Source organism: Pyrus communis, chromosome 1 (assembly GCF_963583255.1).
Source record: "Pyrus communis chromosome 1, drPyrComm1.1, whole genome shotgun sequence".
Lineage (NCBI taxonomy): Eukaryota > Viridiplantae > Streptophyta > Magnoliopsida > Rosales > Rosaceae > Pyrus > Pyrus communis.
In genome coordinates this window covers 3,403,718-3,415,370 of record NC_084803.1, presented here as the reverse complement: position 1 = coordinate 3,415,370, position 11,653 = coordinate 3,403,718, and the positions used below count along the sequence as shown (strand labels likewise).

The following is an 11,653-nucleotide window of genomic DNA, read 5'->3' as shown; positions in this document are numbered from 1 at the left end:
TTACCTGAATCGAGGCCAAAATGTGGTCGAATGTGGCCGGAAAATGGCCTTGAAGTCTCGGCCTGTTTGGGCTTCTTCAAATCCATGACAGATTCGAGCATTCAAAGCTAAGATCTCGGTCCAGGGATGTGATGAATTTTTTGGCGGTGCTAACTTCATCCAATTTAACGAGGGTTGGTCGAAAAACACATCGGAAAACCTGCAACTCGTCGGGAAAATTGGAGCCATGAGGTTCCGTTCGAACAACGCATAGGTAGAGAGGGAAGGAGGATAGAGAAATAGAGACTGGAATCAATAAGGAGTTTGACCAGGAATGAGAAAGAGACATGAATTAAGAGGTCTAAGAGGAAAAAAAGAGGGAGAGGGTGGGACGATGAGAGAGGAGGAAAAGAGTGGGACGGAAATGGTAGGAAAAGATGGAGAAAAAGATAAGATCATAATAAAATATTAATAATTTATATATTAAATAATATAATATTAGAATTTGTTATTATCTAGCTTCTTAGTCCAATACTGCACCAAACGCTTCACTAAGTTAGTTCAGTTTAGTCTAGTATAAGTCAGTCCAGCTTAGTCCTTGAAGCTAATCCAGTCCGACATAGTCAGGCGCAACAAACGCCCCGTGAGTGTTAAGATTATCGTACACACAAATATGAACCGATTCTAGTTGTCCCTACTTTGTTGGTTCCATAAACATGAATGACTAGTATATTAAGATTCTACTTTATAATTTACAATGTTAAGAATTCTAAGATCTTACGTAGAATAGATACATGTAGATTAATTCGAATCCCTGTTGCTTTGTTAGTTCCACAAACATGAATGTAGATACATGTAGATTAACAATTTTAAGGTCAGATGGTATCGACCTCACATTTTCCTTGAACACAGAGTTAATATAAGAACACTTTATTAGAAAGAGGAAGAAGAACAAGCTTCAAACGAATAGATATTTCTTCATTTCATGTGGGAACATACAAATTTGGATTTACAGAGTAAATTAAGATAAGTTTGTTTGCATTCATTTGTCAGTTTCAACTTCACTGTCCACTTTTTGGTAGGGGTCTTCCTTCAAGATTCTCTACATGTAATCCTGTCCCTCCTGCAGCTCTGCTGGTTTCAATTCAGACAAATAACGCGCTTCAGTTTTTACTGTTTTTGTTGGGAAAAAAGGGGAAAATTTCCGATTTGGGTTTTTATCACATGGGTCGGGTTGGAGGTCAGCCCAGTAAACTTGGTGCTAAGACTTAATGGCCCTCTTAGTTCATCCAAGTTAAAAGTCCATGAAGGAAACAAATTCAAATGGGCCTCATCAATCATGGGTTAGCTTATACTTGGGCTTTGATGCCTAAGTTATGTCATGTGCATGGATTAGTTTTTGAGAGAGCGTTATTGACTCCTAGTGTTTATTATTCACGTATTAGTAGGAATAAACGATATAGTTGATATGTCATGTACAACCGACATATGATGTTTAATGAGCTTTATAGTATTAAATAGTCTATCAATGTGACATCTCACTGAGAAATTACTCGTATCCACGTGCACAAGCTTTTTTTCTCGAAAGAAAGGACCACAAGCTTTCGCAAAATGCACGGTTTGTAAATGGCCAACTTGCATTTTCTTTGACGCAAATGACACACAAATTTAAACAATCTTACAAAAATGAAACACCATCTTGTGCCTCTTTTGACTAAAATCTTCTTCTTAACTGGAAATGTCAAAGTTTTAACCGAATTGATAAACTTGTCCTCCAATCCAATGTATCCAAGACATGACTTATATTAAATGAGTGTCGTTCTAACAACGTTTTCGTTTCATGTAAGTTTTGTTCCGATTCAATCTCTCGTTTAGTTTTTGTTTCTCTTAATTATTAAACTCTGCAGCTCTGACTCGGCATGGGACTCTAACGATGAAAGATGGGCGGCAAATGATAATTAAAAAAGCATTGCCCATCAGAGGTCAGAGCATACGTGGCAAAACAAAATTCATACTTATCGATCAATCCTGGGGTGCATGTATCCCACCTCCAAAGCCCTCGTCGATACTTCCGGAAGGTGCAGCGCGTATTCCGTTTTCTCCAGCATCTAATAAACAGAAACAAAGAAGCAATCTTTAATTAATCTGTTTAATCAACAATAAAGCTTTGATCTTTTGGGGAAATTGGGATTTGGGTTTAATTTAATCTCTTTGATTCATTGATTAATATATGTATTAAATGGGTAATCGGCCCCCTCAATTTCCCACCATTTCCATCTTCTTCCATTTTCCGCAGAGATAGATAGAGGAGGGGTTTCCCGCAGAGAATGAGCAAAGATGACGACGACCCAGAAGCGAAAACGTCGAAGTCACAGCCGCCGGATTGGCTGACCAACTTCCACCGTGATCTGATGGCCGGGGCGGTGATGGGCAGCGTCGTGCACACGATTGTGGCCCCAATCGAGAGAGCCAAGCTTTTGCTGCAGACCCAGGAGAGCAACCTGACCATTCTCGGCGGTGGACGGACGAAGTTCAAGGGGATGGTGGATTGCATCGCCCGGACGGTCAGGGAAGAAGGCATCCTGTCTCTTTGGAGAGGCAATGGGAGCAGCGTCCTCCGATACTACCCTTCGGTCGCTCTCAATTTCTCCCTCAAGGTAATGTTCTTTCAGTTCTTTGATTTCTTCTGCTTTCAATATTTGGATGATTGTGTTCTGGGTTTTGGTCCCTTTGGATTGTTCTCTTAAAGGGTTGGATTTTTCTCTTAATTGGTTGGGAACTGTTTGTGGCCAATGGGTTTGATTTATCGTTGGATTGGTTAGAATCTAACCCAGTTTTAGTATGAAAAAGCGAAAAGAATAGTAAAGATGAAAGAAATAGTGTTCTTATTGGAACATTTTAAAGTTCTGTATGCAAGATTACCTTTGGATTGATTTACCTTTGGCTCCATTCACTAGTATGTTACGATGAAGTACTTCGGAAATCCGTTGATATTTCATGATGACCGCTAATGCAGCTTGTTTTCGGGCTGTATGAACTTGAATAGGCTTTGTTTGCAGTTATAGGGAACAAGATTTTATTCATGAAGTTCATTAGGTGAGTGATTGAGCTTGTTAGCAAATGCAGCGTTCAAATATCTGTTTTTTTTCTCAAAAGAATCCATATTGTTGCAGCGCTTCCTTTGTATACTTTACTGCTAGTTATTAGGTGGAATTTTTAAGTGGAGAAAGAAAGGAGGAGAGAGAAAAGGGGAGAACCTGATTCCGTGATTGTTATAAGCGTGTGCTTGCTAAGCAACCACTAAACCATTGCCGAGGTACTTTTTGTCGGGTTTGGAATATTACACTATGGTTTCGTTTGTTTTATGAGATAATGTTTGGAGACATCTGATTGAGAGTAAGCAGAGTGTAGATGTGGGATTTTGTTCACTAAGCATGGATGCTTCCGTTGTCTTTCTGGTTCACCTACTATAAGGATGATCTTTAGGTCACTGTTTAGCATGGTTTAATTAGTTCTGGGATCAGAATCAGCATGTCAACATTGATAGTGAAAATAATAATGGTGGAATTTCATTCCAAGAACTGAACAGCTGGTTGAACTAGTAACTGACACTCTGCAGAGTGAGCTAGATGGAACTAAAATGCACGGACCTTACAAAACCATTTGAGCGACACTGTTAAAATATTTTGAGATGCTAACACATCCATATTGGATGATGAGCAGAATGTGGGTTGTTGACAAGGATTGTACCGGGCCTTTGTTGGTAGAAATTTAATCGTCAAAACAGGTTTAGAGGAAAAAGAAAGTAGATTTTGGTTGCATTAGTTTACAAAAGAGGAAAGAAAAGTAGAATTTTAGGTTGCATTAGTTTATAGGGAAATTAGAGAGATTGACAATAACAGGGAGGTGAAGATAGCATTGAAGAAAGAGATATCAAGGCACTAGGCCTTTTGAAAAATGTTAAAAATTATATCATGTTGACCATGCAGCCAGTGTTTGTAAGCGTCTGAAAAGGGGTTGTCAACAATAACCAAGATTTATAGCAGAAAGCCTAAAAATGTGGGATTCTCTTTGATGCAGTAAATAAGAATACAAGGAAGCTGACCCACCCCCGCCCCCCGCCGCCCCCCCCCCCCCCCAAAAAAAAAAAACAAAAAGAAGTGGTCTCGATTTATGACACTGTAAGTGCTGCGATCTTGGGTTGGAGTTTGCCGTTCCTTGTTTAGCCTGAAAAGGGAAATTAGAAAAGGAAAGTATGTCTGAAGTGTAACCCAAAGAAATCATGAAGTTTAGGCTTAACCACACTAAACCCGTCTGTCTGGATTTCTTGACCCGCGTCCCCAATGCCATAGTATCTGTCTTGGTAATATTATTGTCATACGTAAAGCGAGGAAAGCAGAAAGTACTGACACAATTGATTATAGGAGAGTAACATAGATTAAGCATTGTGCCCTGATCAGATGGTATAAGTAGCATAAGTAGATATGAAAGATGTGGTTATCTTTGGATTAGTCAGTCAGTACCCAGTTGTTAAAGTTTATATTTTATCCAAATGTTCATTTAAATGAGTTATTTTAAATCAAAGTCGATGAATAAAGCTCCCAACAACATTTTGAATTTAACACAATAAAGTTGATGTCTGCCGTTCTAGTTGTTACTTGCTACAGCGGTTGATGGAATAGTTCTTAAGATTTCATTATGATATCCCAGTGCATTATCCATATAATTAATTTCTGTAACAGGACCTTTATAGGAACGTATTAAGAAGTGGACACTCTCAAGATGGTCATTTTTTGGCTGGTCCATCTGCAAATTTCATGGCTGGAGCTGCTGCTGGTTGTACAACATTGATCATAATATACCCGCTTGATATTGCACATACCCGCCTGGCTGCTGACATTGGAAGAACTGAAATCCGTCAATTTCGAGGAATATACCATTTCTTGTCTACCATTCGCCAAAAGGACGGGATTCAAGGGGTTTACAGAGGGCTTCCAGCCTCCTTACAGGGAATGGTCATTCACCGGGGGCTTTACTTTGGAGGCTTTGATACGATGAAGGAAATTTTATCAGAAGACTCTCAACGTGATTTGCCATTGTGGCAGCGTTGGGCAGTGGCTCAGGCAGTCACAACCTCAGCTGGGTTGTTGTCATATCCACTTGATACAGTTCGGAGGCGGATGATGATGCAGTCTGGACTGGAACAGCGGATGTACAATAACACTTTGGACTGCTGGAGGAAGATATATAGGAGAGAAGGGGTGACTTCATTTTATCGTGGTGCAGTTTCGAATGTGTTTAGGAGTACCGGCGCTGCTGCCATCTTGGTTTTGTATGACGAGGTCAAGAAGTTCATGAATTGGGGTGGTTTATAGCACCAAATCACTTTTCCCGTCGCTCACTCTTTAACAAAAGATTAGAGATTTAGGACTAGAACGACAGCAAAATGGGAAATTAGTGCAGGAAATATTTTGTAAAGTGCAGATGAGTTCGATATTGTCATTTTTTAACACGCAGTGATGACATTCATCTTTGCCACCTGAGCTTTTTGAGGCTCTGGCAATTTACTCACTGATTTTTTTTTTGGTTGAAAAAATAGAAGGGTGGGAATGTTGGCAAATGCCTAGATCCAAAAGTATTTTGACATCATCAACTTTTCTTTGTGTTGCCTTCTCTCATTTTTATTGCGAATATCCACAAAGACTATCAGCATATGCTCTACTTGATGCCTCATAGCCGTCATACATGAGCGTTTAATCTCATATTGAGATTCAGACTCATTGACGGCTTTAGTACATGAACGTCGAATCTCACAATGAGATCCAAACTCATTAACGGCTTTCAATGACTAACAGTTATTCATTAAGTAAAACTCATATGCTCGAACTTTTTGTGTTAATTTCCTTGTGATTCCCTTGCAATAAGTGTACTTCCTTTTGATGTTTAATCAAATCAGATGAAAGATTTCGATAAATTATTAAAATGATAATTAAGAACTAATTAGTAGGTAATGCCTGATGTCGGCGTCACCACTCACTAAACTATCTGGTGGAGGCTTTACCTTTGGGTGAGTATACAGTATGAAGCTTGCTCAGTGGGCCTCTCCAAAACAGATTTTCTGTTTATTTTGATATTATTTGACTTTGAGTCCGAATTTTATATCACCAATTCATTTATTTTATGCATCTTTAACTTCTTTTAAAAAATCGTCACTTAGTATTACGGTCTAAATGTATTCTTCTTCATTTATGAGAGATTTTAAGTTCGATTCTTGCCAAAGGAAAATTTGAACCACATCATTGATAGCTCATTGTGAGGCTCAACTCATCTCCTAGATAATATCATTTGTTAAAAAAAAAAAAAAAAAAATTTAGTACATCGATATTTTTACACTAGATTGAGGGTTTAGGAAATGAAGTTGAAATATAAAGGAAAAAAACTTATATACAGGCACCCAATAGATTTCAAAGTAAACTTTAGAGTCACACTACCACATTTTGTTTAGGTTCATATATGATTATCGTTAATTATATTCAGTGTAAAAGTTATCATAGTCATAGAGACGCACTGAAGTTTTTTTGAGTGCAAGTATGACATCACAATTACAGAAAAATGAAAGGCAATTAGCATAAATTATCAATTTTGGACATTGGTTACATAAATGATCGGTGTTCATTACTTCGTCATTTTATCATCATTACGTGTTATTATATCATCGTTGAATCATCAATATACAATTAATATATCGTCAGTGCTAAAAATAATTATTCAAGTAACTGGAATTTTAAAAATTAATCATTCCTGCTAATTGTCGAAAAATGAATCATAAAACTAAAGTGTTGCACTAAAGTGGCTTTTGCCACTTTAAACTAGGGCAAAGTGTAACTTAATACCCTACCAACAAGGAACTATCGGTGTATGTTGCCCAATAATTCCATTAAAAACTTAGGAAAACCAAAGAAATGTCCAAAAAAAAAAATTCCTTTTAATGAAAAGCTTCTTTTAAAGGTATAGTAATAGTATCAAGGAAATATATAAATATGGTTTCTCATTAAAAGTAAATGGTATCAAAAATATTTTGTTAAAACTCTCTAAAAACTTATGTTTATAATTTTTTTTCCATCATATATTTCGAGAAATGCTATATAAAATTTTTTAAAAGTGAATCTCTTCATACTCGCAACCTCTTTTTTTTTCACAATAATTTTAAATTTTGACATAAAAATTTACGACAAAGAGTTGAGAGATCCTCAGCGTTTAAATTTATAAAGGGAATCACAAGGGAGATTCTTGTGACGTGAGGCTGTAAGATTCTACACGGAGGGGGGGTCCAGCCAGGCCAATGGAGTCAATCAAGCCCACTGCATGTCTGCCACGTAGTATCAACGATTAAAAGAAAGAATAAAAGGTGGACACGCACTCTTGGACTGTGGCAATTGTGGGTTTTGTGGTAGCTAGTGGCGTTGCTCTCATCACCGTCACTAATACTACTTGTCTTTTCCCAGGACAAAGGAGAAACCGGGTCCCAGGCGGGTTGATGTGACGTGGAGTTGGGTTTCTAACCCTTAATTTATCAACCGTTCAACATCTCATCATTCTTTCCTAAATTTGGAAAAGATTGACGAGGCTCTCGTGGTAAACCACAAGCTCATCATCAAATTAGAATCAATTATGTTGCTTAATTATGATAATCACACGCACTTTTTGGTATTATTTTCTTGTGTTGGTGTGTTGTTAATGATTCAGAGCATCTCTAATAGGGAGATGGAAGTTTTATATTTGCCATCTCATTTTATATTTCTGAGAGCTTTATATACAAGTGTTACTCTAATAGGAGTATGTAAATTTGATATTTTATTTATTTTCTTTCTTTGGTTGGTGGATTCACCGTCAAGTAAAGGAAGATGTGAACTTAGGTTTTTTGTTTATATTTTCAGTCTAAGATGGAGATTTTACATTTCAATTTCTTTTGCATCTCTTATGGAGATGCTCTTAAATCAGGTATTGATGCATCTCCAACGTATTTTCAGAATGTGCTCTCATTATCAAAATGTGAATAATGGCAATTGAAGCGATATCTTAAGTCAATCATGTCTCATCATTGTTTTAGGGTGGTGCTATCTTACACACACATGATTTTACTTTCTACACACCTTCTCGTTGATTTATGGTCTTTGATCTTCTTAAATTCATTCAATCTGATATCCAAAAATTATAAAAGATGTATATAAAGTAAAAACAAGTGAGTATATAGCATCATTTTTATTTTAACATAGCAGTGCATGATTCATTTAGAGTATTATCGTTAGTGATATTTATAGGGAATTGTTATTGGCACTCCAAACTTTCTATATTTAGAAAGAAAAATATACTTGTGAGGAGTGTAAAATGAGATTTTTAAAATGCCAATAACACTTCCCTATTTATATTGTATAAAAGTCTCTCTCTTTGCCTTGTAAGGAGAGAGAAAATATCATTTTGCCTTGGTTTTCACTATAAAGCAGTTCTACCCCTTCGAGCAATAATTGCTCAGGTAATTGGGCAATAGGCAATTATTGTTTTAGCGATAGTGATTGACTAAGTGCATCTTCATCCCTTTAAATGTATCGTCTAAGCAATTGGTATTAAAAAAATTATTTTCGCTATTTGATTGACGATGACAAGTGGGAATCAATGGCAAGCTAGGGCGATGAGGAGTCCCTAGAAGAGGAACAATGGCGGGCTACGGCGAATTTGGATATTTATTATGGTTGACGTCAACATGTCGTCATATCTAACTCGGGCACACGCGGTTAGGCAAGAATTGCCAAACTAGGTAGTCCGACACAATTGAGCTCACCGATTGCCTGACTTTTTCATCTAGGTTGTGAAACCCTTTTTTTTTCTTTTTTGGGGGCAATAATTTGCAATTGGGTATTCGAAGGAACTGCTCTTAAAGAATTCTCAAAATAGCTCTAAATTCAATGTCAGTACAAAATAACATTGTAAAAGGGAATATTAAGAGAATACGCATTATAAACTAATGTAACTATATGCTAAGTAAAATACAAACAAATTTTTTTTCTAATAATGTGTATTCTCTTTGTATGCAATAGTAGATGTAGCTGCTAGATTGACGAGTTCACTCATCTTAATCTCTTACGATGCTTTCAAGAAGTTGGGTTCGTAACAAAATGTAAAAAATTACGATTGTGTGATATCTACTTGCAACTATTATAATCTAAATTTAAATGCAATTTTATAGCATATAATTGCATGGTAACAAAGGATTCGGTACGTATGCTGAGCTAAATAGGTATTTATTATGATGTGTGCAGTGATGGTGAAATGGGTTGTCGGGTGGTTGAAGAAGCAACCACGCCATATGACACCGCCAAATTGAACACGGCCTCGTGCATGGTAACAAACTATCATTTGTCCTTGCCTTCGATCTCAGGTGAAATTTAGCTGTCTTTTTTTTTTCTTCTCTTTTCTCAAACAAGCGATATTTTAGAAGCGAAATAATTGAATTAAAATACCAGTTTACGATTCAATACTTTTAATGAACTGAACACCATGCGTTTTAATGTTACTTTTCCGGTTAAAGATATATTTCTTTTACTTATTTTATCAAAATTAACATTAACTTCTCCAAGTATGTTTCATTTAGTCTTAATTAGAACAATATTTTCCCCTCTGGTTCGAGTTTGAATCTTCTTATCACAGTTTATGTGAATCATCCAGTTACTCGAAAAGAAAAACACAAATTTCCCTAAAATTATAATTTAAAATACTGATTGCCAGAGCCTATTGTCACACTCTACAAGTAGTATAAAAATCTCTTGGTTAAGATCATGAGATTGATGCCCAAAACAACAACTACTACTACGACCAGTCGTCTAGATCCTACTACTTTTCACTTGGGAACAAAAGAATATACTAAAATTCAACGGCCAGGATTGCTCAATAATCGCAAGTGAGGACCCATAAACCAAATATAAAATCTCTTGAATTAATTAACCTCCTTTTTTATCTTAAGTAAAAAAAACGACAAAATTTACAATCTATAATGTTAAGAAACGACAACAATGATACAATCACATTCCATTGCCAGAGAACCCAGGACTTCAGAGTTCAGAGAGCTATGAGCTAGACAGAGATCGAGAGAGCTACATACCTAACCAGGAAGTCCACACATCGGACGGTCCTGATGCTCCAATAATTGCTAATTTATCATCAAAAGACCCCACACTGTGGGACCAGGCTACTGGCTAGAGAGAGACTGTTTAGAATCCAGATCGAAGTCGTTCAACGTGGATCAGAAGCGATCGATGTACGTAATTTAGTAAACATCTCCCGTATACGACACTGAAAGCGAGATTATATCAACTTCCTCCCTAAGGAAATTATTGTAACATTATTTTAAACAAATCACGATCGTCCGTTATAACATATTTGCGTGAATACTGTCACATCGAGATCTTGTGCATCTTGTGCTGCATGCTACTACAAATCTTGAAAACAAGCTCTCTATTTCTCCTAATTTTGGAAAAATATTGATAATAATAATTAGCACATGTTCATGGCCAACAATTACAATAATAAAACTATAAAACAGAGACTGATTGAGATGGATATTTTAATTTTTGTTTTTGTTTTTTTTTATGTAGTGGGAGGAGTAGTCATACCCAGAGGGCACCGACTTGGACGAGTTTAGGGACGAGGTGGCCGCTGAGGTGGAGGGCGACGAGGGACTCGAGGCCGCCGACGCACGTGCCTCCGATGAAGACGGCGGGCGGAGTACTACAAGCCTGTTGTTGTTCTTGGTCGTCGTGGGGGAGAGCAGCGATCTCGTCATCGTCCAATTCGATGACGGTGGGGTGGACGCCAAGAGTGGCGAGGAGCTTCTTCATGACATGGCACATGCAGCAGGAGTTTCGGCTGAAGATGATGACGGGGTGCTCGGAGATGAGGCGGCGGATGCGGGTCTCAGCGGACTCGGCGACGTCGATGGAGAGGGTGGAAGAAGAATGGTTTGGGGGAGGGGGAGGGGGTGGGGAGGGCGGGGTCGGGGCGGGGGATAGGCCGAGGTTGACGACGTCGTTGGAGCAACGCCGTAGGCCTTGCATCGTCGGGGAATCCAGAGGAATATGAGAGGTGGTGAATTGAGGGAGAAATGGAGAGAGGTGGTGAGGAAATATGATGTCAACCGGGGGGGGGGGTGCAAGGGGAAAATTGAGGTGGGAAGGGTAAGTGGTGGGTGTGAGAGAGGGGGGTTTTATAAATATAAAAGGAGAGATAGAGGGGTGGGGGAGGAGGTGTGCTTGCTTACATCACAAAGTACTGTGTTACATAGGTTCTTTGGGATCGAAGGTTGTGAACATTTTCACACCCACGCGCTCATCTACACTGCTATTATTTCTATTCCAATTCTCTATTTCGTTTAAGTCTTAATTTTCATTTCATAATCTTAATTTATAAATAAAATATTTAAATGAAGAAGCATTTTAACGTTGTTTTGATATAGTTGCCATGATGATGTTCTCCTATTATTGATCATGACATTCGCATATTTATTTTGTTTTATTCATAACCAAGGGTAAGAAACAATCCTATCGATCCATCGGGTGGGCATCAAACTATAAGTTCTCAGATAAGAGAAGTGTTTCAAAACTCTAACAGCATACTTGTTGAA

At 37.8% G+C, this 11,653-nt stretch overlaps 2 protein-coding genes across 3 annotated transcripts; one reads left to right on the top strand and one right to left on the bottom strand.

Annotated features, from left to right (window-relative positions):
• The first annotated feature begins 1,738 nt into the window (after nucleotides 1-1,738).
• LOC137749164 (probable ADP,ATP carrier protein At5g56450) lies at nucleotides 1,739-5,806 on the top strand. 2 transcript variants are annotated; one of them, XM_068489288.1, is made up of 3 exons: nucleotides 1,739-2,057; nucleotides 2,282-2,636; nucleotides 4,722-5,806. In XM_068489288.1, exons 2-3 carry the CDS (start codon nucleotides 2,307-2,309, stop codon nucleotides 5,352-5,354), a joined length of 963 nt encoding a protein of 320 aa, XP_068345389.1. In that variant the 5' UTR covers nucleotides 1,739-2,057; nucleotides 2,282-2,306; the 3' UTR covers nucleotides 5,355-5,806. The 2 variants fall into 2 exon arrangements, with proteins under 2 accessions (XP_068345389.1, XP_068345381.1); XM_068489280.1 differs by having other exon boundaries at nucleotides 1,741-2,057; nucleotides 2,276-2,636; nucleotides 4,722-5,644.
• A 4,164-nt stretch (nucleotides 5,807-9,970) lies between these two features.
• On the bottom strand, nucleotides 9,971-11,168 carry LOC137719922 (glutaredoxin-C6-like). The gene is made up of 2 exons (XM_068458907.1): nucleotides 10,647-11,168; nucleotides 9,971-10,497 (listed from the first exon to the last, which is right to left on the bottom strand). Exons 1-2 carry the CDS (start codon nucleotides 11,085-11,087, stop codon nucleotides 10,489-10,491), a joined length of 450 nt encoding a protein of 149 aa, XP_068315008.1. The 5' UTR covers nucleotides 11,088-11,168; the 3' UTR covers nucleotides 9,971-10,488.
• Nucleotides 11,169-11,653: the final 485 nt, after the last annotated feature.